The sequence below is a fragment of the Hylobates moloch genome, unplaced genomic scaffold (genome assembly GCF_009828535.3).
Source record: "Hylobates moloch isolate HMO894 unplaced genomic scaffold, HMol_V3 SCAFFOLD_5, whole genome shotgun sequence".
NCBI classification, from domain to species: domain Eukaryota; kingdom Metazoa; phylum Chordata; class Mammalia; order Primates; family Hylobatidae; genus Hylobates; species Hylobates moloch.
Window position 1 is genome coordinate 119,901,563 of NW_026652280.1, and position 27,925 is coordinate 119,929,487.

The following is a 27,925-nucleotide window of genomic DNA, read 5'->3' on the forward strand; positions in this document are numbered from 1 at the left end:
CTATTAGCAAATTAAAAACAAAGAGTCATACCACGCAGAAACCTGGCTGGAAGCTCTTTTTTTTTTTTTTTTTTTTTTTTAAAGAACAGGATTTAACTCATTAAACAGTCTACATGTTAAATTTCCCATCAGCTATAACATCCTACACACTTTTGCTGAGAACATCTGTGACAGTCTGAAACGTGTTTTTTCCCAGTGTTTGACTTCATGCTTACTCCAAGCATCAGACACTTTCTCAGATCCTGTGATGTATTTGAATACAGTATTATTAAACAGATGTCAGTTATACCTGCATCTTGAACAGTGTCAATCTGAATTGGAAATATACCATTTTTGTCTCTAACAGAGCTCTTCATTCACTGGCTAAATGTGATAATAGTGCTGTCCACTGAAGGTTCAAGGGCCGTAGCTGAGGATGTCTTCTTTCACTATAAGTCTATAGTTTCTATAGAACTAAACAATTGTTTTTAAAAGCAAATAAGAAATTCAGAAAGAGCATAAAAGTGATTGATTCAAGTTTTTTCCTCAGTATTTAACTATCTGCCTCTTATCAACTCCAGTTCCATTAATAACTTATTCTAAAATGTCAGTATTTTTCACGATCCGTGCTCATGTCATGTTGTTCACAGGGCAAGAAATAGTTTTAGCAGGTATTTTGGGGGTATAAGTATTGTGCTATTTTGTTTCATAGAATTTTATTTTATTTTATTTTTTTTCAAGTTTCAGTTATTTATTGATTTAATCAGTGTAATCTCCAATAGAGATTACAATAGAGATCTCCAACATGATTTCATGCATTTAGAGGAGAAATATTTCCTGGTTAAGTGGAAAATTGTGCGGAGATGTGGCTTCTGGAAGACCTTCATTCTAAAGCAGCGTTATAGTGAAACATTTCATTTAGAAATCTGGACGTTCCTTCTTCAGCTTGCTGTAATCCACATTCACTGAGTAGAACTTGTATTGATCATTAGGACCAAGTTTGTTCCAAGGCTCTGGGTTATTTCTGTCCCAACAAACATCTGGATTGAACAATGCCAGACGCAAGAGATACAGTGTTGCTCCAGAAGCTCCAGTTCCAATAAATACAAAGAGGGGGATCAAGCTCGGATGCTTCTTGGCCTGACCAAGGATCTGGCAGAGCATGTTTGCGGCAGAGGTCTCCGACTGGAAAGGAGAAAACCAACCTAGCCACCAGGCCCTGAGCTAAAAAGTATCTGCCTTTCATAGAATTTTAAACATATATGCACTTAAAGAATTTAACATTTCACTGGGCGCGGTGGCTCACGCTTGTAATCCCAGCACTTTGGGAGGCTGAGGCGGGCAGATCACGAGGTCAGGAGATCGAGACCACGGTGAAACCCTGTCTGTACTAAAAAAAATACAAAAAAAAAAAAAAAAAAATTTAACATTTCTATTAATCCAATTCATTTACTGGGGAAGAGGTCATCTGCCCATACATAGGCCAACATACCAAGAACTTGTCCCTCTGATGTGATATAAATCACTGTGCTTTCAGGCCAGCGTAAGTTGAGAAGCAGTAAGGATTTTTTTTCTCCTTGTCTGATGTTTTCCAGTAACTTGTTGACCTCCATTTGGTGCTCTGAGTAACAAACACATGTCAGAGGTTGAAAGGGCAGAGGTGAGATGTGGGGAAGAGACAGGTCTCTTCAGAAAAAGGCAGAAGAGAAAGATATTTTATAATTTATCAGAATAGGAATACTAGAACAACAGGTTTTAGGAAAAAATAGACATTGCTCTTTTAAAAACTGAAAGATGAAATTCACATTTTACATAGATTGAAATAAACTAAATATTGTTTTTTGTTTTTACCAAAAATTAAGACTGTTTAATGATCAGTGATGTTGAGCTTTTTCTTAATATATTTGTTGGCACATGAATGTCTTCTTTTGAGAAGTGTCTGTTCATGTCCTTTGCCTACTTTTTAATGGGGTTTTTGTTTTTTTCTTGTAAATTTGTTTAAGTTCCTTGTAGATGCTGGAATTAGGCCTTTGCCAGATGGACAGATTGCAAAAATTTTCTTCTACTCTGTAGGATTCCTGTTCACTCTGACGATAGTTTCTTTTGCTGTGCAGAACCTCTTTAATTTAATTAGATCTCATTTGTCAATGTTTGCTTTTGTTGCAATTGCTTTTGGTGATTTCGTTACGAAATGTTTGCCCATGCCTGTGTCTTGAATGGTATCGCATACATTTTCTTCTAAGGTTTTTATAGTCTTGAGCTTTACATTTAAGTTCTTAATCCATCTTGAGTTAATTTTTGTATAAGGTGTAAGGAAGGGGTCCAATTTCAATTTTCTGCATATGGCTAGCCAGTTCTCCCAGTACCATTTATTAAGTAGCGAATCCTTTCCCCATTGCTTGTTTTTTTTTTCAGGTTTATTGAAGATCGGATAGTTGTAGATGCATGGTCTCATTTCTGAGTTTTCTATTCTGTTTCACTGGGAAAACGGTAATGAGATATCATCTCATGCCAGTCAGAATAGCTATTATTAAAAAGTCAAGAAACAACAGATGCTGACAGGGTTGTGGAGACATAGGAATGCTTTTACACGGTTGGTTGGAATGTAAATTAGTTTAAGCATTGTGGAAGATGGTGTGGCGATTCCTCAAAGATCTAGAACCAGAAATACCATTTGACCCAGCAACTCCATTACTGGGTATATACCCAAAGGAATATAAATCATTCTATTACAAAGATACATGGATGTCTATTTTCGTTGCAGCACTATTCACAATAGCAATGACATAGAATCAACCCAAATGCCCATCAAAGATAGACTGGATGAAGAATATGTGGTACATATGCACCCTGAAATACTATGTAGCCATAAAAAGGAATGAGATCATGTCCTTTGCAGGGACATAGACGGAGCTGGAAGCCATTATTTTCAGCAAACTAACATAGAAACAGAAAACCAAACACTGCATGCTCTCGTTTATAAGTAAGAACTGAACAACGAGAACACATGGACACAGGGATGGGAACAACATACACTGGGGCCTGTTGGAGGAGGGTGTGGGTAGGGGAGAATATTAGGGAAAAGAACTAATGCATGCTGTGCTTAATACCTTGGTGATGAGTGGATAGGTGCAGCAAACCACCATGGCACACATTTACCTATGTAACAAACCTGCACATGTACCTCAGAACTTAAAAATTAAAATTAAAATAAAAAACAAAAAGAATATTATTTTATCTACTGCCTGTTGATAAGCTACAAAACTGTTTGTTGTTTTTGCACATCCTCCTGACTAGATATGTCAAGGTAGGGCATGGCAAAAGGTGGCACAAACACATACAGAAGAGTGTCAGTGGCCAGAGACTTGACTTCTGATTCCATCATGATTATAAAGCAAGTATCAAATACACACCTACATACAAACATCCAGTTTGTATGTAGACTCAACAAGGAACTGGATGAACTAGCAGCATCCAGATTTGGATTTGTCTCTGCTGGATACTTGCTGAATGCCCAATAAATATTTATTGAATAAATTCAGTGACCTAGAAATGGAGGTTGTATCTCTTCCTTGATGCTTGATCATAGATATTTCCAGCTGCTCATGCTGAAACACATTTACTAGTCTTTGTGCCCCCAAACTCTACTATACCCAAAAGTTTGTTTCTGCTGTGGGAAAGCTAAGAACTCCTTACTTCAATATTTTATAGTCAAATGACTCAAACTGCTGTTTACTTAAAGAAAAAGAAGAAGCACTGTTCAGTTGGCTGTACTTTTGGATGTACTGTTCTCCATTCATCATAAAGAAGAATATAAAGAAGAATCAGACTATGTGGAAGGCAGAGCTACCTGTAACTCTGGCTTTGCAATTTTCACTTAGAAAGGGAGGTGATGGTCAACCTTATACAACTTAGGTAGTATTAGACACTCTCTTCCTCAGTTCTTTGCCTCATTGCATTCGTGGTTGGGTGTTTAGACTGGTGTCTTGCAGGCAGTTCCAAAGTCATCTTTTGTGACATCACTGATAATAGCAGGTGTACCATAGACACTCTGGAGGTTGCAGGGAGGGAATATAGAGAAAAAAATGTGTGCAATATCATAAAAAACAGAGTTGTAAGGATTTTTTTTCTGTAGTTTTTAAAGCTCACATATAATAAATAAAGCACTAAATATCCAACCCTATAAGTTGAACATATGTTAGGAACAAACACCTAATTCATGGGTTATGGTTAAACACCCATTCAGGGAGTCTCATTAGCAAACAAGTTGGTTAGGATCCTGTTTACTTTTCTACTCATAACAATTGTTTGTTTGAGCTAGACTAGCCTATTCTACCATCATTAGAAAGCAGCGCCAGTCAGCTCATGAAAATTTGGTTTAATTTTTATAAGAAATTTAGGACCCATACAGGGTTTACATTTCTCTGTACGTCTTCTGATCATTCAATATTTTAAATATATGAACAAGGCATAAGGTTTAATTTCGGTTAACAAGAACTGCAAATGGAAGTATAAATTATATTATTCCCCTTGTGGATTTTTTTTCCTTTTCTTTTCTTTCTTTCTTACTTTTTTTTTTTTTTTGACATAGAGTCTCACTCTATTGCCCAGACAGGAGTGCAGTGGCACCATCTTGGCTCACTACAACCTCCACCTCCTGGATTCAAGCGATTCTCCTGCCTCAGCCTCCTGAGTATCTGGGATTACAGGCACCCGCCACCATGCCTGGCTAATTTTTTTTTGTATTTTTCATAAAGACGGGGTTTCACCATATTGACCAAGCTGGCTTTGAACTCCTGACCTCAAGTCATCCACCCACCTTGGCCTCCCAAAGTGCTAGGATTACAGGCATGAGCCACTGTGCCCAGCCTAATTTTTTTACTGTTTGATTGATTCATTCATTTATGCAATCCTGTGTAGTAAGGATGCCCAGGTAAATAAGACATGGCTTCTGTTTTCATGTGGCTTACAATCTAAAAGAAATCTGGAATGTCAGCACACAGCACGAATGTTGCCAGCCTCTCCATTTGCAGGTACAAATGAGGGCAGAAATAGATGAATACCCTAAACCTCAATTCTGTACACCAGGGGTCAGCCAACTGCTGCTGGAAGGCCAAATCCAGCCTACCACCTGTTTCTGTAAAATTTTATCGGAACACAACAACAGTCATTTGTTGACTTGCTGTCTCTGGCTATTTTCATGCAGCAATGACAGAATTAAGTATTTGCAACTGAGAACAAACAGCCCATAAAACCTAAAATATTTACTACTTGGCCCTTTATAGAAAAAGTTTGCTGAGCTGTATTCCCATGTCTAAGATTTCCCTGGAGTGTTTACATATCAGTCCTGCTCCTGGCTCCGAGGAGTCCCTTGTTGAGGAACTGGTAGTTTGCATGTAACTTTATGAGGTGAGGCTCTGACACTGATGGCCCCCAAGCATCCTGCAGCAGTGCCACTGCAACAGGATCATCCACTCCAACTGGGCTTGGGGCCTCAGGCCATAGCTTTCACTATCTCTTCTGTACTGGCTTCCATGCTGGAAAACATCCTAGTTGCAATTGGTAGACCCAGAAACTTCTCAACATTATGGGGAGCTGCAAGCCACAAAGAACAGGCCCTAACAGTCCCTTGGAGATATGCCTAATAAAGTCACTTGGGTTGACTTTGGTGAAGGCTCTCTCATGGAGCCAGTTGGCCAGTATCTTGGAGGAGTAAGGAGAATGATGCTGTGCATTCTCCATTTGTCCCTGGAAATGCACCCTTAGGATTCCACCTGCTGAGAGCCTTGGGCAATCCTTTATGGCTTCTTCATGGATTACATGAGCAGGCTCTTTTGCCCTCCGGTTCTCTGTTGAGTTTGGCCAATGAGAGGCTCTGGCAGGAGACTCAAGAGCAGAGGATGGGGGTTTATTTCCCAGGATTCTTTCCTGCCGGGATGCAAGTTGGCATAGGCTGGTTTCTCTACCAAAGCCCACAGCTCCCATAAAGCTGCCAGTCTCTTCAGGTTCTGGTGACTGCTCACATTCTCACCCTTTAGGCCTAGGGGCTGGTATCTGTTTCCCCAACTCAATACTTTATCATTTTTTAATCGTTAGCTTTATTCTATTTAGCTATTTATGCTATTTAGCATATAGTGAAGGGACTATTTATTTAGTCTCTTCATTATATGTTCCTCAATTTCTCTCCCTCCCCAACTTTTTAAGACAAGGTCTTGCTCTGTCACTCAGACTGGAGTCCAGTTGCATGATCATAACTGACTGCAACCTCAAACTCCTGGGTTCAAGCAATCCTCCTGCTTCAGCCTCTCAGGCCTGAGCCACCATGCCTGGCCAATTTTTTTGTCTGAGTGTCCCATTATTTCCTGTGGGAGCACTAATCATATTCAGATCCACTTCCCCAAAGTACCCTCACACCACGAGGATGACTAGGTTGCAATCTAAACCTCTCCCCTGCACCTGAGGCTGTGGCACTGACTCCAGAGTCACCTTTCTCTTATGGCTCCTTATGTCCTTTCTTGTAATTGGTCCTGGATTTGATCCATCCCAGGTCAGCATTCTAATACATTAGAGATGCAAAGATATACTTGTTGTGGGGACGAATGAGGGGAGAGAATATTACCTTACTCCACTTCTTGGCAGCATCTGAATCCTAAACAACCCAAGTGGGAGAAGGTGCCTCAACACCATTTATGAATAGCTTCCACAACAGCTGAGTCCCAGGGCTAGAGAGGAGTGGCCTCCTCTTCTCCCCACATACATCTGAGGCCCAGCTCTTGCTTAGCCCAAATGCCCCATTTCAAAAGAAGTACATCTGAGTATCATGAGGCCATGAGCCTATTTTGCCTTTAGCCCTGACACATATGCGTATCTGGGAGTTTTTACCTTCTAGGTATAGGTTCAGAGAACAGAAACCTGCCGTAATTACACTGTGGTATTTACAAGGCCATGGCACAGAAGCAGAAACATAAAACAAAATTGAAATACTCAGTTGGGAAGCCACAGTCTGTCAGCAAGAGAAGACTTGGCAAACTTAGAAACACCTCCCGATTCTAATCTTAACTGCTCTCTCAGGGGAACCTCAATTCTGCTTGATTTCCCAGACTCGCCCTCTGCCCTGCTGCTGGAGGTCTCAGTCAGGAGGTGCCTCTCAGGTTCACCGTTCTGACTGATTTAATTTAGAGCATTTCTCGCTTTTCACATGGCAGCAAAGGTCACGTGGTTTAGCTATTATGTTGTTCAGGAAATGGCTTCTTGACTGCTGTGGTTCTGTAATATTGGTTAAAATTCCCTTTTTGTGCTATTAACAAAATTCTTGGTCCTGAGATTATAAGGTCTTACCCAATAGTTTTATGGCCACATGTTCAAAAAGCACATTTTTAAAAGGCTTTATTGCCAAAAGACATGAAAATGTGTATATGCAGTTGCATAAGTAGATTGTTATCTTCTGAACAATTTCCCATCCTGTAGTGAAAGTGAATTGGTGTTATCTGTAGACAGCTCTGTCAAGGAGAATGTGGCCTGGATAAAAAGAGGGGAAGACTTGGAAACCAAGAGAGTCCAGGTGCCATTGCTTATGATTTCATCTTGTTTGAAAGTTGAACTTTGCACATAATTGGGAAATTGAGGTGGTATCAGTAACCCTTCTATGGTCATTTCTTTGGCTTTTTGGTTTTTCTTGATTTAATAGCACTCCTATAATGGAAAACCAATTCTACATTGTGAATCCCACAGGACTCCATGGGGTAGCAATTGTTATGTTGGTTTTCAGAGCAGAAGACTGAGGCTCAAATAATTTGTGTTACTTGTCCAAAGACACGCAGCTCCTTCAAGGTGGTAGAACAGCATCCAGGATGTGAAGGTTCAGGATCCTTGGCACTTCTCACCCAACTGGGGCAGTTTGCCAATGGCTTCCAGTGGGCTGATCCTGCCCTGTGGAGCTATTTGATTTGCCACAGAGTTTTGAAAGGAAATGGACTGTGAATGTGCTTAGGCAGGGCATGAAGTCCCCATCACTCCTTATGGTTCCACAAGCCACTCCTTGTCTGACTGCTAAAGGTATTTAAGTTGTGGCCCCTATTTGTTCTATTTGTCTTTCTACTGTTGACCCACTTGTTCTCCTTTCTCTTTCAGATTTGTCCATTTAATAAAATGATTCAATGATTAGTGAAATAGCTCCGTACTCTTAGCATTTTAAATGAGAAGACACCGCCAAGCAAGCACTGCCAATCAGACGTGTCAGATTGGATCCTTTCCACTTCTTTCTGACACACATCTGCATTGGTACCTGCCTATCTCCCCTGCTATGCCATGATCTCTTGGCGTTCAAGGACCAACTGTTCATTCTTGCATCCCTAGTGCGTGCAATGGTACTGAAACAGAGAGGCTACATAATATATGGTTCATGCATACACAAGACACATGTGTTCTGGGGACAGTGAGCAGCCAGACTTGCTAGTGAACATTAGAAAACAATAAGGCTTGTGGATTTACTAAATGATAAAATGAGCATCTCTAAGAATTTTGTTATAAGGGCAGAACTGGAATTTTCAGAGTGCATTTTGTACAGATCCCCTGGCAGCAGGCAGTAGGATGAACTGGCTGGGGAAAGCTGGAGACAGGCTATTGTAATGGTCCAGGTGGCAGGAAAAGAAGGTCTGAAATGAAATGGGGGCAGTGAGAATGAATGAGAGAAAACCAAGCCCGAAACACCTGGTGGCAATGGAATCAATGGGACACGTTGATCGAAACTGAGCGGGCACATGAGGGAGGAAGCAAATATGACTATAAGTTTTGTGACTGAGAGGAATAGATAATTCTCTTTTTGTCACTCCCCTCACCTATCCTCCCCACTACCCCCATCCCCAGCCATTTCTCTGTTTATTGCCTCCTGTGTCTCTGGCTTTTTCACTGGCATTGGCTTTTTCTAACCATTGAAACTTGAAAAGGAAAATGTTCGGGCAAACTTTGATCCTTCAGAACCCTGTAAGACAAAATTGGTGCATACTTTTTGGCCATTTATGCTCAAGATTATGCCAGGATCACCTGCCCAACCCAAGTCCTATAGGGCCAGGTCAGCCAGCACTGGCTACTGGCTCCCATTTCAATCAGACCTGTGCTGGCCACTCTGAGAAGGGGGTAACACAGAGGGAGAGAGTGAGGAGTGCCCATGTAAAAGTGGAGGCTAAAACAATGAGAGTAGATGATACGACTGAAGGAATTTAATAGTAATACAGATGATAATGGTAATATCCAATATTTAGTAATTGCTTGTTATGTTCTGAGCTTAAAACATGTAACGATACATTAAATTTCTTTATCAATGTGATATAGACATAACTAAACCCATTTATAGGGAAGAAACTGGGGCACTAAGGTTAAGTCAGTGTTCAAGATCACATAGCTTATAAGTGGAGAAACTGGGCTTTAAACACATGCGATTGGACCTCAAAGACCACACTCCAAACTACTCTGCCAAACAAAGAAAGATGTTTGAAATCTGGGTGGGTATTCGAGGCCTTTTGGCAGTGAGGAGGCTACTAGAATAAGAATGGCTAACCCCAGCAGGCTTTTTCTCAGAGCTTAGCACCCTCGTGACTCAGGCATACCCTCTGCAGTCCAGGAGGGCCAGCCTTCTACCCTCCATGGGTGCTAGAATAGTGGGGAACTGGAGTTGCTGGAAAGGAGGGTGGTGATCCCTTCCCTGGCCTGGGATTACAGCTGTAGGGCATGGAAAGAGCATTAAGTCTGGTACCTGAGACCCAGCTCCCGCTGTGTCTTTAAGCCACAGCTCTTTCCTCTGTAAGATGAGCTGTGATGAGGCTTGAAGGAGATCAAGTACGTGAATGCACCTAGTGCAATGTCAGGTGCGTAACTGGTGTTTGGTAAAAATTTACTTGCTCATGTTTCCACTTAGAGAATGAATGTCTGAGGAGTAAGGGGCAGCCTTCCCCCTACTCCCAGGGGAAACTCTTACATCCAGCATTTTCATACAATAATGTTAGAACATTCAACAATGGCCCAGAAAGATGCTTACAATTGTCCTTTATATTTCCTCACAATGATGATGCTAATGTTTTAACTCTAGTTAGAGGAGGAGTGAGGATCTAGAGGAGACTATTCTTGTACTTGATGCCTTCTATGAAGTATCATTTCCTTTTATTTGTCTTATGTAATGTGCTGGTAATTTCATTGCATAAGTTGGCATTTCCAACCAATGTAATTACATTTGGAAATGGTTATAAGAGGCTATTACTAAAGAAATCAAATGATTCTCCTCTTTATGTAAAGTGGAGATAATAATTCCTCTTAATGTTTGTACTGTGCTTGGAGAGCCTTGGCTGAAAGAAGTTTTGCAAACACAAAACAGCACTCCTTGTCTCACTTTGTCCTTATTTAGCACCTATCACAACAGTGCCATTCTGGCGCAAAGTAATGCAGAAAGCTCAGTCTCTGGGGACCTATCAAGCAATCACGCCACCTGAGTGACTGGGTGTTAACGTTAGGAGAGAGAAAATGTCAAATGTAAATTAAGGGCTCCTGTCACAAACATGAACAATACCGTCCTTGAAAGTTACAGATAAACACAGGCTAAAGTGGCCCCGTTTCTCCTCTTCCTGCGATCCAGGGGGAGACACCAGCCCAGAGTGACTTTAGGCCATGCCAGTGAGAGAGGCTGGGGGAGCAGGCTGGGCTGAAGAAGGTCATAGGGCTCAGATGCTTCTTGGATCCAGCTGGTTAGTGGTGAGCTGTGCCTTCTCTCCTTCCAAACCCCCAGCTGAGCCACGGAGGATACAGGAAGGAACGCAGGCTATGAGGCACAGTGCTTGGCATATTGAGGGTCAATAAAATATCCAAAGAATTATTTTAGGGCTACCATATCACCAGTTAAGTTTTACACATGAGCCACAAAGCCGTCTTCCCTACTTCTACTTGTCTACTGAGCATCAGTTTGGCAAACACTTAACAAATGCCTGTTAGGCCCAGAAGCTATTAGTTTCCAGGAATAAAGAGACAAATAAAACAGTACTTGCTGGAAAGACAAAAAACAAAAGCATCCCACGGTTTAATGCAGGGTTGGCATGTCATTTTCATTTCTTGAACTGAAATTCTTTTCCAGTGTTAGTGGTCATTGGGCGCACTGCTCAGAAGGGTCCTAAGGCCTCCTCTGGTTTCTGCAGGCAAGGATGCTGTGACCAAAAGCATTTGTTTGTTCATTCATTAATTCCACAGATATTTGTTTAGTGCCTTCTATAATGTCAGACACTGTTCTGGGTGCTTGGAATCCAGCAGCAAACACAGCAGATATTCTAGTGGAAGGAGACAGACAATGAACAAAGAAATAATGTAATGTCAGTGGTGGTAAGTAGTAGGAAGAGAAAGCAGGATAAAGGAATAGAAGGTAATAGTGAGAAAGAAGGGCCTCTCTGCTGAGGTGACATCTGAGCCAAGTCCTAGTTGAATTTTGGAGAGTATCTAGGGAAGGAGATTCCAGGCAGAGGAAACAGCATGTACAGAGCCTCGAGACAGAGTGGGCTTGAGAGAAAGGCAAGGAATGTGTCCGAAGGGGAGTCAGGGAGGGGTTTTTGAATTTTCAGAGAAATTCCACGGGAGATGTAGTTGCAGGCTATTTACGGAGGGTATGTGAGCCTCAGTAAGCCTTCATACTTAAATCTACATGTGAGGAGAAGCCATTGGCAGGTTTGAGCAGAGGCGGGCATGACCATATTTTCTTATTTAAAGGGGAGATGGAGTGAAGAGGGGTAAGGCTGGAGGAAATGAAACCAGTAAGGATGCTGTCGCAGTAGGCCAGTGAGGAGAGGTGCCGGGTTTGATATGTGGAGCCAGAAGGGCTTGCTGACTGCGTGTATGATCGAAAGAGGAATCTTCCGGCTTCTGGGACTGAGAAACTGAGTGAAAGGAGATGTCGCGTCGTGACATGGGGATGTTGGAGAGCAGGTAGGGGCTGGAGGAGGGGGGCATATTAGTTTGGTATTTTAGACATATTGGTTAAGCACTCCTATTAGACATCTAGGTAGGCCTCTCATAGGCCATTGGACACAAAAGGCTGATTCCAGGGAAAGGATGCCTTTGACATCGCTGGCGAGTGCTTCTAGTTCTAGTTCATGAAGGCTAGATAATTCCTCGGACACAATTTCCAGGCTTTGCAGTTTCTCTTTTGATTGTGGAACAAATACTGGTTACCCTGTAACATTTATTCCCCATGTTTTCTGAATCAAAACCTGGTATCGATGGCTTGATAAACACCAATAGTTCAAAGTTGAAACTGATTAGAATGTCCAGATGCATTATTGCTGAATTGGCTAATTCATGCATTCTTGAGTTCATTCATTCCACAAGCATTTATTGAACACCTACATACTTTGCTACTTATTAGCAAAACTGGCAGCACAGAAATAAATCTAATTAAAGCGCAGCCCTCTAAGGGGGTTATTTTCCTCATTTTATTTCCTATGGGCACCAGACACCCTCACTGAAATATTTGTGTAACTTCATCAGCATAAAAGATGATATAGCCAGGCAGTCTCTCTCACTTCTTGTACCACCCTCCTTTTTGCTTGGCCTGGTCAGCCACGTTTCCCTCTTGCTGTTCCTCACACACATTCTTGCCCCCGATATGTGCCCTTGATGTATCCTCCACCTACCCGGTTCTTCCCTAAGATATCAGTAATGCCCATTTCCTAATTTAGGTTTCTGCTTAAAAGCCATTGTGTCATGAGGCCTCATCTCATCTCTGTCTCAGGTGGCCTCAACCTATTGTTACTCTCCATTCCTGGATCACGTATCACCATCTGTGCCTCTGCTCTTGCCAGTCACCCACCACCAGAATATGAGCTCCATGAGAACAGAATCATTTTGTCCTCCACTGTATCTAGGTGTTAGAATCAAAATCATTTCTGGCACATACTACGTTCTCCATAAGTAGTTGGAGAATAAATGAACAAACTTAGCAAGAGCTTTTTTTGTTTGTTTGTTCTTGTTTGAACTTGGGACTTTAGATGGTGTATTACTTTACTAGGGCTAGGTTAAAAGTCCAAGATCAATGTGCTGGCGTGGTTGGTTTCTCCTGAGGCCAGCCTCCTTGGCTTGCAGAAGGCTGCCTTCTCACTGTGTTCTCACGTGGCCTTTTCTCAGCACACATGCATCCCTGGTGCCTCTTTCTCTTCTTGTAAGGACAACAGTCATATAGGATAAAGGTCCCCCTCCCACTGCCGTATGACCTCATTTAACCTAATTACCTCTTTAAAGATCCTATCTCCAAATTCAGTCCCACTGGGGGTTAGGGATTCAACATATGCATCTGGAGGAACACAATTCAGCCTGTAACAGATGGAAAAAATGTTGCTGCTTAGAATGATGGACTTTTTACCCTGGCCTCTGCAATTTGATGAGCTTTGTATAACGGCACTTTTAAAAACAGGAGCCTGTTCCCTCACGCTCAACCTAGGCCTGACCGTGCTAACAGCAGATTTTTCTATGGCATCCTCTCTACAACAGTCTTATTTCCTGTGCCCCATGTTATTCCTGGCCCTGCTGCCCTGCAGTGGGTGGTCTTGTCCTTGCCTAGGGCCCTTGGCTTGATCATGGTTGGCATTTGCCTTTGATCACTCACCTTTGGAAAGGTGGTGTGCTGCTGTGGCCACTGATAATCTCTCTAGAGGTATGAATCTCCATTCTGTGGGTCACCAGGTTCTCCATTCAGAAATAGTGTGCTTCCACACAGTGCAGAGAAATTGGGCTTGGTGTGAGGGTTAGATACCCTTTGATAGAAGGGGTCTCTGTGTGCTCAGAATCCAAACATACAGACCTTTAATTTGGGCAATGCTCAGGGTGACTTAATTTAAGTACTTGGTGTCCACTATCATATGGGTGCTTTGCCAGACCTGCATATACAATGTTCATGAGGACATCATGGTCTAACATGGAAGCCAGTGGGCTAAGCAGCCACATAGCACAGTCAGAAGAAGGCGTTGATAGAAGTCGCAACGTACTGGGTGGTCAAAGGAGACACTGTCCACCCTATCTGGGAGAGGTGAGAGATGGAACAAGATTCCAAATTCGTTGACACTTCTCCCAGCGAGAGGCAAGATCTATGTCCACTCCCATGAATCCGGGTTAGCTTTTGACTGTGTTGAGTGATTGAGTTCTAAGGCTAAGTCATAAAAGGCATCTTGATCATTGAAATGAGATGTCTGACCTCTCTGCAGCTGTGTTGCCAGCCAGGCTAGGTGTAGGCACTCGGGTCATGTGGAGAGTGGATCCTCCAGTCCCAGCTGCCAGTCATGTCAATTGCCCCCAACTGAGGTGCCAGATATCACAGAGGAAAGATGAGACGCCATCCTTTCTTGCTACTCACTAAGTTTTGGGGTGGTTCGTCATGCAGCAATGGTAACTGGAACAGAGCATCAAAATGAAGCCTCCTCAACCAGGTCCTAAGGGATATAAGCTCACCAGATGGGCACAATGAGGAAGCACGTTATCAGGCCAAAGGGACAACACATGTGAAAGCATATGGGACATCAGAGTCTGATGTCTTCAGGGAAGTGCAATCACTTGCATTTAGCTGGAGCACAGGCTGGCAAGCAAGGTGAGGCTGAAAAAAATATGCAGGGACCAGATAATAAGGAGACTTGCATGCCTTGCAAAGGCCTTCATCAGGCTCGGTTACATTCAGGTTAATCTAAACTCGCTGTTGTTTCTCCACTCCTGATAATTTACTCATGCCCTGCTGACTTCTTAAGGAAACCAATTTTTGGGCAGTATTTGAGATGCTATCCATAATATAAAAACTAAAGAAGCTCTTTATTTCCTATGTCACTGACCACAGACTTCCAATTTCACTGTTTTAACATTTCAATCATGAGTGTAACAGTAAAGTGTCCATTATATTGCCCCCAAAGAAAGGGTGTGGGTGTCAACCTCTGGAATGCTATGACTTCCAGGGGATAGAGTGCATTGGGGCTTGGAGTGGGGGTCTCTGAGGGGAGAGCTAGGATTGCTCTACTTCTTGAAATTCTCTGTTCCCCCGGAACACCTCCATCACATTTTTTCTGAAGTTAGCATTTCCTTTTACTTTTAATAGGAACGAAAGCTTTTCCCTTCCTTGGAAAGGAGGATCCCCATTCTGTATTCTTGTTGAGTCAATTTTAGAAGCACCTTCTCTGTACTGCAAGATATTGTAGTGCGTTTCCATAACATATTTAAAGGCTCACTCCTCAAAACTGTCACGTCTGGAGAGCCCCAGATAAGTCAGCAAGGACAAAGACGTGATGACTCTCTCCTGCCCCTAGTATTACAGGCAGCTATCAATTCCAGCTCATTTAGGCTGATCCAATCCCGGCACCAAAAGCCATTTCCATATTATTACACCAAACTGAAAATTACAGAGGCTGTGTATTCCTCTGCAGAGTCTCCAATTTAAGCTTGTAACTTAGCACTAGGTTATTAGTGACATGCATCATTATTCTCAAGACACATTCTATCTGCAAAATTTTGTTCTCCAATTCTTCGGAAGATGTCAGCTGTGCTGCTCAGACTCTCCACTGGGCAAGCTGCACTGTTCATGTTAATGCGCTCTTACCACAGGCTTTAAAATTAATTTTTGATCATTGATTCCTTACACTAACAGCCCCCTGAGCCCTTCTAGTGGGTAGAGAAACATCACAGAGTGAGGCCACAGAGTGTGTCAGTGGGCAAACTGGAGTTAGGACAAACCAGGCTTTAATTAAGTGGGCTCTCACAGGGCCTCAGAGCATCCATTGGAGGCTACAACCATGAGCTGACAAGAAAAACGAGAATCTCATTTCTATTTTTCTTTTAGTCTGGAAGTAGCTTGTTTCGGTCAAATAATTCAATTTAGGAAAAAACCAAATATTCAAGTTGAGAAATGATACATGCAACCCATTCAATTGTTTTGATTGCTTTATTGAATCAAGAAAGTAAACAAAAAAGGTTTGACTATGTACCTGCTCCAAAACATTTAACTGCTCGCTCCAGAAAATCTCTAAGGTCTTGGCCAGCTGTATGATTCTATTATTTTATCATTTTTTTCAGTAAAAATTGTTGAATTTAGAGACCAGAATTTCCAATAGCTGGAACTGCTTGTGTGGGAGAATCTAGTGAAATATGTGCTTCAGCCATATTTTATAGCTAAATTGAAAATGTGTAGTTTTAACTCACAGTTCATAAATGTGAACTTCAGATGAGACAGTCTCATGTACATTATCTCATTTAATTCTCACCACAACCCTTCTGGGTAGGAATAATGATGCCCATTTTAATATTAGTTAACCTTAGGGAAGCGGAGTGTAGGGTAAACCCAGTGAGCTTCTTGTTAAACTGCAGTGAGGTTTTTAATTAGCTTAAGCCAATGGTTCTCAAAGTCATGTCAGGATCAGCAGTTTCCAACCTCACCTGGGAACTTGTTGCAAATCACACCCTTTACCTCCATTTCAGACCTACTGAATCAGAAACTCTGGGTCTTGGCTCCAGCAAACTGTTTTACTACAACCCTCTAAGAGATTCTGATTCACACTCGAGGTTGAAAATGGTTAGCTCAAGGGCCAAATATTTTTTTCTTTTTTTTGAGACAGAGTCTTGCTCTTTCACCCAGGCTGGAGTGCAGTGGCACGATCTCGACTCTCTGCAAGCTCTCCCTCCCAGGTTCAAGTGATTCTCCTGCCTCAGCCTCCTGAGCAGCTGGGATTACAGGCACAAATCACCATGGCCAATTAATTTTTTATATTTTTAGTAGAGACAGAGTTTCACCATGTTGCCCAGGCTGGTCCTGAACTCTTGGGCTCAAGTGATCCACCTGCCTCGGCCTCCCAAAGTGCTGGGATTACAGGCGTGAGCCAGTGCGCCCAGCCAAGGGCTAAATATGACGAAGATTGAGAAATGCAGATGTTTCTGTTTTAAGAAAAGGAGAAATATATCAAAATCTGACATTAGAAAAGGTAAATTGGGATATATTGATCCCATTAGAAAAGGTAAATTGGGATATGTTGATCACTTTTTTAAAAAAGAATAAACGATGTTTTAATTAGAAATACTCCTTAATGAATTTAAAATGAGATTCAATTTGCAAATCTTGAGTGTATATACATTTTCTCTTCAGGAACTCTATTTTGGCTCTTATTTATATTACTTAATACAGCAATAGATTTATATTACATAATTTAAGTATAATGAGGGGCACACAGTCTCAAATGTGTGTTAGACTCTGTTGTTCCAATCAACTAGAGCAGTGCTTAGTACATTACTAGATGCTCAACAGATGTTTGTGAATGCACATATAGAGCCTTACTAAATGCAAGGTCCTCTGTGTGTGTGTGTGTGTGCGCGTGCATGTGTGTATGTATGTATGTGTCATGTCAGTATTAACCCTGATAATCTAGTAGGAGAGATAACAAGTCACAAGATAAGTCACACATTGGAGGAACTAGCTGCTGGGTCAAATCTTTAAGCAGGAATAGAAGCAGTGAGATGAATTGGCAAGGTTTCTTGGAAAGACAGAACCTGATATGGGATAGGGTTTTAACGGGTGAAGAGTGTTGAAAGGCATTCTAAGTTTTTTAAAAAGACCTAAATACAGTCAAGAGGATGAGCATGTGTAGAGCATTTTCAAGGCTCATGGGTGTCCTGGGGCCAGTGTGAAGATGGATTTTGAGTTTGAGGTGTGAAATGATAAGTTGATCCTGTAAGATTGTTAAATGGGGTGATGAGATAACAGAAATACTATCTCATGAATATTATCCTTTAAATTGATAAAATTTAAATTAATGTGAGGTTCAACACTTGAATCCAACTATAGAAATTTAGACACCTTTCACATACTGTATCTCTATTATGCAACCATATACACATATGGTTGACTCAAATTTTGCTTTGTCCATTTAATTGCTGCTATAAGTCACATTTAGCCATCTTCTTCTTGTATACATATATAACTCATCAGAAGCAATTAAATTTCAGAAAGCAAACTACAAGTCAACTATGTGTTCATAAACTGCATTAATAGAGGTGCAGTGTATTATTTAGAATAAAGATGGTAAAAAGAAATACTTAACATTGTACCTGGCTCAAGGCTTTTGATAAAGGTTGTTGATTACTAATCTTTTTATTACCATGAGTATTCTCCTGTTGTCATTGTTGCTGATGTAAGCTCCAGGTTCAGGTCATGTATCACATTCAAAACTTTGAAAGTGTTACATTTATTGCATTGGAGCACTTTCAGAGAAAGTTATGGCAAGACCTCTGGCTAGAAACTTCCAAAAAATCTGCAAATGTGGAACAGGAGCTTGAAAATTTTATTGTGATTATCACTATCATGGAAAACCACAATTTACCAAGGAATTTCATATTCAGTAACTCATCTTGATTTTCATACTAATTCTGGGAAGTAAATACTTCTACCACTTGAATATTATTAGCCCCATTTTAGGGGCTAATAGTTGGGGAAATTAGGTGTCTAGAGCAGTGTTGTCCAACAGAAATATAACGTGAGCCACACATGTAATTCAAAAATCTCTAATAACCACATTAGAAAAGGGAAAAAAATAGTTAAAATAAATTCTAGTAATATATTTTATTTTATCCAGTATATCTAAAATATTATCGTTTTAATGTGTAACCAATATGAAAATTAGGAAAGAGATAATTCACGTTTTTTGTTTTTGTAGTAAGACTTTGAAGTATGGTGTGTCTTTTAAATTCACAAGACTTTGGACTGACAACATTGATATGCCCAGTGGCCAGAGGTGGCTAGCAGCTAGTGGCAGGTGCAGGTCTAGAGGACTGATTATGAATGTAAGTCCTCACGTAAGCAGAGTAGTGCCCACAACTCAGGGAGCCATAAAGACGATTAGAAAGACCTTTGCTCCTGATCTAATGCTTGTAAGCTGGAACAGCCATACAAATGAAACAAACCAGTCAAAAAGGAAATGACTTTATGCCATTCAATCCAAGTGTGTTCCAGTGTCACACATATATTATTTTCTTTCTTATAAATTTTATGAGAAGTGTGGGGAAAAAATGGTTGAAGCCCTTTCTAGCAAAATGTCTGCAATAAAGAAAAATCAGAGTGGGTTGCTTCTCACCACCCTGAAAACAGAATCAGAGCTCACACTATCTCAGACTTTTTCAGAAGGTAATATATAGAGACACTCACCCACACAAGAGGGACTACAGATTTCCTTAGCAGCTCAGGTAGAGATAAGATTAGTATGAAATAAATAAATAACTGATTGTAGGAAAACATGTGCTTTCATATACCTGAGTCATTATCATTCATCCCCTGACAACAATTTATTATGTAATGAGACCTTCCACAGTTGGGGTAAATCGTAATCTTAGGATTCAGAGCAGTCATTCTTATACTTTTAGGCCTTTTATAAATTTAAAAAAAGAATTTCTCTATTCAGAAAAACAATGTCATATATATAGGAAATCTTACATATAATTTTAAACACTTCACTGATAGACTCCCCACAGTGCCCTCCCCTAACCTAGTTTGAATTCTAGGTGTAGAAGTCCTGTTTTGAAGTCACTTACACTAATGTGTTGTGTGGGGTCTACTTGGCAGCCTGAGAACCATTGATCAGAATGCATTTAGATTTGACTGCTTTCCCAATTATGAATTGTAATTACACAGGATGTAAACACGAGTTTAAGTGGTTGTAAAGCTCTCCAATACTTGTCACGATATTAATTTAATAAACGGAATATTTAGCTGGGGTCTTTATAATTAAGCATCAACTGACTGAAAGATTCTTGAAAACATTGTCATACTATATTTGGACACCCCCCCACCTTTTTTTTTTTTTTTCCAAAGGGAGAGAAAAAGAGACGGAGAGTAATGACACTAATCTCTTTGCCTCTAGGTGTTTATCACACCATGAAAACCAAAACAATTACTCAGGGCTTCATGGGGTAGTCACGACTGGTAAATAGCAAAATGCGATTTCCTTGGAGAATGTTTTCCTGCAGTGTTTCACACTGGCAGAGGGAAAACCATTCCCCAACAGGAGCAGCCCTCCTTCAGAGTGCAAATACAAACGAACAAAAATGACATTATGTTCTTGCCTGCCTGGGGCAAAAAGAATCACCTATTCTTAACAGGACTTCAGGTGTGTGATTTTCTGCCATTTTCTGTCTTTTATTAGATTAGAATGACTGCCCCTTGTAAGAGCAAAGCTGTAATGTGGTACTATCAGGGCGGCTGGAGGATACAGCTGTGGTACATTATGTCTTCAAGGCAACTTGACACATTCTTGCCATGCAGGAGTTTCAGAATCTATTCAGACAGATGTAGGAGGGGTAGTAATTACTTTTTCTCTTTCCAGTCATTTTTCCCCATAGAATTCACAGTTCACTAATTTAGTAATAGTTAAAAGTAATGCCTTTGAAAAAATAGGACTAAGTTAAGAAAATGAAGATTATTTTTACTTCCAATCCTCTGCAGTTTGCTTCAGCCAAGCAAGCTAAATCTTTAGTGTTAACATAATTAGATTTTGCAGAATAATGGCCCATTTTACCAGCTATCATTTTAGGTTAATAAAAACGTCACATAATTTTAAATGTTACTACTCCATTTTAATTCATCCTTCAGTGAAAAACAGCTTTTGGGTGATGAGAAAAGGCAGAGGGGGATTCCGGCACTTAATAAATGCTCAATTATGTAACTCTAAACAACACCCCCTAACATCATTTAGGTCTTCTTGCTAGACTTGTTTCAAGACCTACTCTAAAAATGTATTAGGGACAGAACTTTTCTGTCATAGTAGATCTCAAGTAACTGCATTTTATTCATTATCATTATGAGTTTTTCACAGATGTTATTTTCTCATTTCTAGTTCAATGCAATAATATGATGTATACAAGCGATAGGTGTGTTTCTTAGTTATTTGATATTTCAGATGCAAAATGAAGATAATAATATGTGAGTCACACCTCACCAGGTGTTGAGAAGAGTAAAAGTTCACTATATGTTCCCAAGGTTGCTGGTGAAAATTCAAAACACGATAGTTGGCATTCTTAATTCTTTCTGACATCATATTATGTTTATGTGCAGTTTATTCTGGGAATTTGTTGGCATCTGTTTTAGGTAACTAAAGGAGAAAGCTACTTTTAGTGTAAGAAAGTAAAAACATAAAATATACAATCATTCTATACGGAAATGGTCAGAACTGACAGAATATTTATGTCAGATGAACATTTGATGTTTCTTAGAGATAAAATTAATTAGAATTTAATCCTTATTTCCTGAGGCAAAGAAAGAATTGTGCATGGCCAGATAATTAAATCAAAACCTTGAGAGTGTCCCTTACCTGTATTTTCATTCCTCTATATTATTAAAACTTTTCAATTGGACTTTCTTTTAAAAACAAACAAACAAAAAAACAAAATAAAAAACTTGGAGTTTTACCTGGTGGCTCATATTGTTCTCCGATACAGCTTAGCCACTTCCACCTTGCCATCCTTCTCAATTAAGGTTGGGAGTAGGAAAGGTAGGTAAGGAATTCTAGTTCAGATTCGGGAAGCTGAGCTCCGAGTTGTACCAGATCAAAAATACCTACAGTGTTTTCACATTACAAATATATAGAAAATGCAGTTCCCACATATCTTGGTCAATCCTGTGAGCAGAGAATCTGTTAAACAAGTATTTTATTTAGTGTTTAACAATCGGTAAAGTACAACAACCCATTTCCCATATAGTACAGAGCATCCCATTTCAGAATGCTGGGTCTTTACATCCCAATCATACTGGATTATTGATGGCAGAGAGTAAAGGAGATGGAACAAAATATTCGATGTCAAGATTTCCTCACAGTTGTCCCCCAGTGCATCCAAAATTTCTTATACTCCAGTTAGGCCACAGGTCCAAGAGAAGGTGAGGGGAGCATTAACTACAGGGCCAGCTGAACTGTGGAGCAGATGCCTTCTTCTAACCTGGACCTTTCTTTGTGTTACTTGGTGAGCAGTTTGTGCCAACTTAGGGATCTGACTCAAGGGCACCTCAGGCAGATTGACCCCAAATGTCTGCAGGACCTTGTGCAAAAGTACCAATGGAGGACCCCATGCCACATGTCTAAGTATTTAAAAGTCATACATAAAGCTAACAAACTGTTAAATTATCTTCCATCCTGCCACTTTGACACATGATGCTTTCATAACCCTTGGAAGCCCAGGTATAGATTTAGAATTCTTAGACTGTTCAGTGTTCTGTACTGGCCCCTGGCCTTGTGGTCGCCCTTGTCTATCTCCTTCCTACCCCTCATCCCCTTATTTTTTAGCCCCAGACTCTTGTTTTCATGGCAAGTGGCTTCTCCTTGCTTGTGTGTAAATTCCACGGTGAACACTCCAGGCCCCAGGCCCTAATCCACCCATACAGATGCACCCTTTGCCACTCCCTGTGCCCAGGTATATGCACTCAGGATGTTGCCTGCCTTCAGGAGTTTAAACCCCCAGAGGGGGCCCACATTTGGCCTAAAAGTGTGTGTGTATGTTGGGGGGCGGTTATCTGAGTAGGAAACTCTGGGTTCCTGATATCTGGGAGAAAGCTGGAGGAGAGTCAGAATGGGTCTCTCTAAGCAAGGTCCCCTCTTTGCTGGACTAAATTCTTCCTCTAGGCTGTGTACAGGGTCAGAAATAAATAACCCTCACATCACAGTAGGGCATGTCCATTATCTTCCTATAAATAGCAAATCTTTCTAGATAGCTGAACTTTGTCCCGTTTTTTGAAATGTTATGCCCATCAATAGTATTGACAGAAGGAATTATATCAGTTCTATGTGGGAAAGTTGATAGATTAACTCATATGCAAGACTATCTTAACCCACTTTAAGGGATTTATCAAAGGTAAAAAATAACAAGAATTAGGACCTCAAATGTATGAACAACTGAGTACCGGCTTTTCACCCCAGTCCTGTTCTTAGGGCACAACACTGTAGATGAAACCAGCTTTGTAAGAATGCTGGAAAGTAACAGATGAATCAAGTCCACTGAGTTGAGGTTTCCTCAAAGGAGCAGCTCCTTTAGAAGAACTTGAGAATCCAGATTTAAAAAGAACATTTCATTTCCATTTGTTGTATACCTAAAAGTGAATTTTTATTAAAAGCAGATCACATCGCTTCAGGAAATTCAGAAAACTATGTCTAAATACACTGAATGAAAGATATTCCTCATCAATTTAGATTCTTATAGCTTCATAAAGATAAAATGCAGATGAATCAGTTTAAATCAGGCCTTCATTAAATTTTAGAATTAGCTTTTGGAATCCCAACTATTGAAGTGTGCAGTGTCTGATTCCTGAGCGTTGCGACAAAGCCATGAGCAGAAAACGATAAAGTGCATCGTTGCCAGAAATAACACGGGCTGCCTTTGGTTTGTGCTAATAAACTATAAGACAACTTAAACTCCAATTTTAATATCAGAAATCCACCTCATTATAAATAATCTCAAACTCCCTATGTTATCAGCATTTTCATGTGTTTCTTTGGTGAGCCTGAAATATAATTTTCTATTTATGCTTCCAATGTAAATCTCCAATTTCTGGTTGGCCACTCTGGAACTAAGCCTAAGCTCTAATTTATTTCCATCTTTCCTTATTTCTTACATCAAAAGAGACTGTTGGTTTGAATAACAAACATTCAATAGACTTAGACGTGGGGTGGCAGGCGGCACAGGCATTACCTGTTTACCTTTTATTGCCTTCTTTGAATTGGCTTTTCTGGGAACAAAACCAATAAGACATGCTGTTCCTTCATCTAGTTTTTACCCAGGTTGTTTATCAGGAGACATTCCTCCCCCCTTCCCTGTTTCAGCAAGGAGTGGCAGCAGGGTGAAGAATTCAGACTGGAACTAGGCTTCTGACCTGACACTATCATAGGTTATTGTTCTACCAAGTCATATAGAATTTCATTGTCCTTAAGACTGTGGTTGGGGCTGATAATTGTTTTTGATTCCAGGAGATGCTGCTGCTAACACATTTGTAATCGGTAGGACAACAGTGTGATAGGAACAAAATGCACACTGTTTTAGCCTCTTTGAAACTTTGCAAAGTTTCTTCCCCACCTGCCTCCCCTTGCTGTCTTGCACAGTAATTGGCCTAATAAAAGGCAGAAACAAGAATTTATTACACCTTGGGCAGTACTTAAAACAAACTTTATTCTCAGGAACAGCAGTTATGTCTACTTGCTGCTTTATATTTTGATATTTCCTCTAAATACTTAAGTCTGAATATATTCGAAGTCAAATTGCAAATCACTCAATTTCCCTGCTCCTTTCCTGGTTCCCCAGGTTGCGTCTTGTGATACTCCATGTAAACACTGTATTTGGAAAGATACATAGATCAGCATCCCTAGAGTCACATGATCACCATCAATCTGTGAAAATAGCATGACTTAAAAGTCTCAGTACTCTGCCAACAGGCTTTGGCATAATCTTGGCAATCACTTAGATTTTTTTTTTTCTGTTGTAATTTTTCCCAAGTGGAAATAGTCTCATATTTTGCAGAAGTTGTCCAAGCTAGTGAACATCAATCCATCTTCCTGGGTACTAAATTCGTCAGCTGAATGTATTCAGTCCACACAGAAATCAGTAAAGTGAGTGTGCAACTGCTTGGTGGCTGTTCCTTTCATCTTAAGAAATTGCAATACAAATTCCTGAAATCGTTTATGCAGGAATTTTTATTCTTTAAATCTTCCAGTGTTAAAGCAACAAGAAAACATTTAGAATGTCCTTTGGTGGAATCTTATTACACTTGTTATATATGTAAACTGATATTCTTTGATGCCAGCACGTTCGTTGCCCTTACAGAGAAATCTCTGCACAATGAAACAAAACAGAACGAAAGAGGACAAAATAAAATGTCAGTCTTTGCTGATTCGAATTAGATACATTAACAGATTGTCTGGTAACACAAATTGGCAATAATACAAAAAATCTACATATTACAGTAGTTCAAGAAAAATAACTTCATTTGAATACAAAAGGATAGATACACTTTCTTTTTTCCTATAGCCACTCTTGTGTAGTGGGTGTGTGCTCGCACTGGACTCAGTGCTGCTAAGATATACAGGGGTGTGACTGGCTTGCGCTTTTGGAGGGGGCTGTTACACATGTGCATCACTAACATCGGACAAAGAAATCTTTCAACCAACAAGGGTTACAGAGCAACGTTCACTAAAGCACAGGTTGGAAGGGATTCTGGGACGGAAGCAGGCCAATATGGCAGCTTGTAACAGATTTCCTTATGCCCACAATGCGCCTGACAGCAAAGAATGCTATTTGGTTGGTCCACACACTGGGCGGAGTCGTACTAGGGCGCACCACGCTAGAGTAGCCAATGTTTTTAGGTCGGTTGATTTGTTTGTTTTTTGTCTTTCCTGTTTGGGGGGCTGTCGCAGCCTTTCCAATCCACAATATGCTCTGCAGCTGGCAATGTGATTTGCAGTGATAATATCAACAGCTGCCAACTCCTCTGGAGTCAGAAATTAACAGTCTTGACTCGGATGTGCTGTCCACGGGTGATAAATATGGCTTAGTTCAGTTAGGCCGTCTTAGTTTGTACACTGTCTGAGTGGGGGTGTCTGTATGTGTGTGTTTCCTATGTTAGTAGCAAATGTTTGGGTTGTGTCTGCTTCCCCACGGCACAGGCCCGTCCGGTGTGGCTGGAGGTGACACCTAGAACACCAGGGGGCTGGCGATTCCCAGCAGCGTGGTCAGCAGCAGCAGCGCTGGGGAGCCGTGCGGGGGCGCGCCCTGGCCAGAGTCGGAGCCGCAGCTGCCAGCCTCCTCGCACCGCAGCTTCTCGCAGAGGATGCCCGTGTATGCGGCCGGGCACAGGCAGCGCACGTTGTTGTGGCACGTCCCTCCGTTCTGGCAGTGCAGGAGCTCGTTGTCGCAGACATTCGCTGCAGAATGAGGGGGAAGGTAGGGGTGGGTGGGCGCGGGGAGGAGAAGCAGAATCAATTTAAGTTCATCTGGTACATCATGTTTTCAGCCTAAAAAAAAAATCTCTGTGGATCTTTGTGCTCCCCCCTCCCCTCCACAAACGAAGCCCGTGACTCCAATTTCCAAACAAATGTAGTTTTCTGCCTTTGTTTTTATCATATTAGTCCTTTTCATATAGATTTTTGCTGCAGTCTTGGATGTTATCATTGTCCATTTCAGGCTATAGAATACAAAGTAATGCAATAGTCCTGGTTTGGCAGTATCTTTCTTCATGGAACTGGGACCTGTTGTGATCTCTTGGGTTTTTAAAGGACAAATGCCCGATGCAAGAGTGCAGATCTTTGAAGCCAGATGAATGGTATTTAAAATGCAAAGCGGTATTGCTAAAATGACCAAAAACCTCTAAGGGGTGGGCCATTCTCTCGGTGCGTGATTCCAGCGCTGCATGCATGAAGACAGAACCCACCGGGAGGCATGGGGATGGGGGGCGGGGACACGGGGAAAGTAGCATGCTCCAGGCAGGCGGCAGCCAGATGGGAAGAGAGAAAGCTTGTTTCACGGGAGGAGTGTGAGGAAAAGCAGTCACATTCGTCCCTGACAGCCTATTACGGATTTTTACCACCTTGTAAATATGGGAAGTATGGCCCAAGGTTACCTTGATTTCCGGGAATAGTAATAAATGCAATGGTGAAACCCTGATTACCAAAATTTCATTATGTCCATCAATTAATGGAATCAGTTTGAATAAATCAAGACAAGCAACTTTAGAGACTAGAATTCATTCACAGACCCTGTCATGTAACTTTCACCTCTAATAATTTCTTATTTCTTCAAAATTCTGACTAACCTCATTAATTCCATGTCTCCTATTCTTTTAGAAAATCACTGTTTCACTGATTTAGCAGAATGTTAAATAGAACCCAGGGAAATTAAAACAACAACAAAGAGTAAAAGAGCCACGAACATTTCCCAAGCAACATATGCTGCTCAAGCACTGAAGATATAGAACCCCTCTGGAATGGGAGGTGGGGGACAGAGCAGAAAAAGTAGCTTTTTATAAATTGTAACATTTTCCATTTTTAAAGAAATGTCATGGTGAAATTTCCCCAGGGATGCCACATGACTTCAACACACTACACACTCATATACACATACCTAATATTACTATTAAGTGCAAAGTATTAAAAGAAAACAACTCTACCCTCCAAGTAGTAACTCAATAGAGAATGTTGCCTTGTCCATTAATTATGTTCAACAGTCATGTCAGCTTCAAAAGAAGCTTCTTACACACAAACATGCCAGTGCTTTGTGTGTGAATGAGCTTAGGAAAGATGGTGGTGGATACCCACATGGTTAATAACAGAGTGCCCTAAACAGACCACTGTTTTACTGCCTTCCTCAACATTTCCTTGGTGACCTCTAACACAGTTGCATAGTGTATTGGCATAATTTTCAAATGTATCCACGCTTGCTATCTGTAAATGTCAGAAGTGACTATTAAGGCCTACTAAATCCTTCAGGCTCCAAATATTGACATGCAAGGCAGTGTTCCATGGTTTCTAATGATTATATAAGCTACCTCTTATTGAGTGGCTTAGAAATCATAATATTAGAACCACATTATTTTATGAGTCATGGTTAAAAATGTCAAGATCTGTAGCTGTGAAGCAAAGTCCACAAGTGTAGAGTGATTAGCCTCATGGTCAAAACTGACAAAAGCCCTTGTTTTTGGCTTTAGTTAATTTGGAAAGCATATGTAAGTTTTCAGGATTTTATTTTGCTTACACTTGAAGAAATACATTTAATTGGGGCAACATGGAATAAACAGATCCAGATAACTGTTTTCATCTAGAGTTAAAGATCCTCAGCATTTCTTGTTCCAGGCAGCAGAATGCTGAATGGGATATTTCCTTTCATTTGGGCACTAGAGGTAGGGAAATATCTGTTCCATCAATATCGATAATTGCTTGCCTTG

The 27,925-nt window shown here is 40.8% G+C and overlaps 2 protein-coding genes across 7 annotated transcripts in view; both read right to left on the reverse strand.

The window, feature by feature from the left end:
• Positions 1-720: 720 nt before the first annotated feature.
• Positions 721-1,212, reverse strand: LOC116469688 (cytochrome c oxidase subunit NDUFA4). The gene has a single exon (XM_032155204.2). It carries the CDS (start codon positions 1,141-1,143, stop codon positions 898-900), a length of 246 nt encoding a protein of 81 aa, XP_032011095.1. The 5' UTR covers positions 1,144-1,212; the 3' UTR covers positions 721-897.
• A 20,407-nt stretch (positions 1,213-21,619) lies between these two features.
• Positions 21,620-27,925, reverse strand: part of NTNG1 (netrin G1) — a 348,354-nt gene continuing 342,048 nt past the window's right edge. For 5 of the 6 annotated variants that reach the window (XM_032155205.2, XM_032155206.2, XM_032155208.2 and 2 more), the window contains one exon: positions 21,620-25,910. In XM_032155205.2, coding sequence (XP_032011096.1) covers positions 25,681-25,910 — 230 coding nt within the window. In that variant the 3' untranslated portion in view covers positions 21,620-25,680. The remainder of the gene's footprint in view (positions 25,911-27,925) is intronic. The other variant, XM_032155210.2, reaches the window with a different exon arrangement.

Excerpts from the sequence above, each read along its gene's own strand:
- LOC116469688 (XM_032155204.2), bottom strand. The coding sequence starts at position 1,143 with ATGCTCTGCCAGATCCTTGGTCAGGCCAAGAAGCATCCGAGCTTGATC.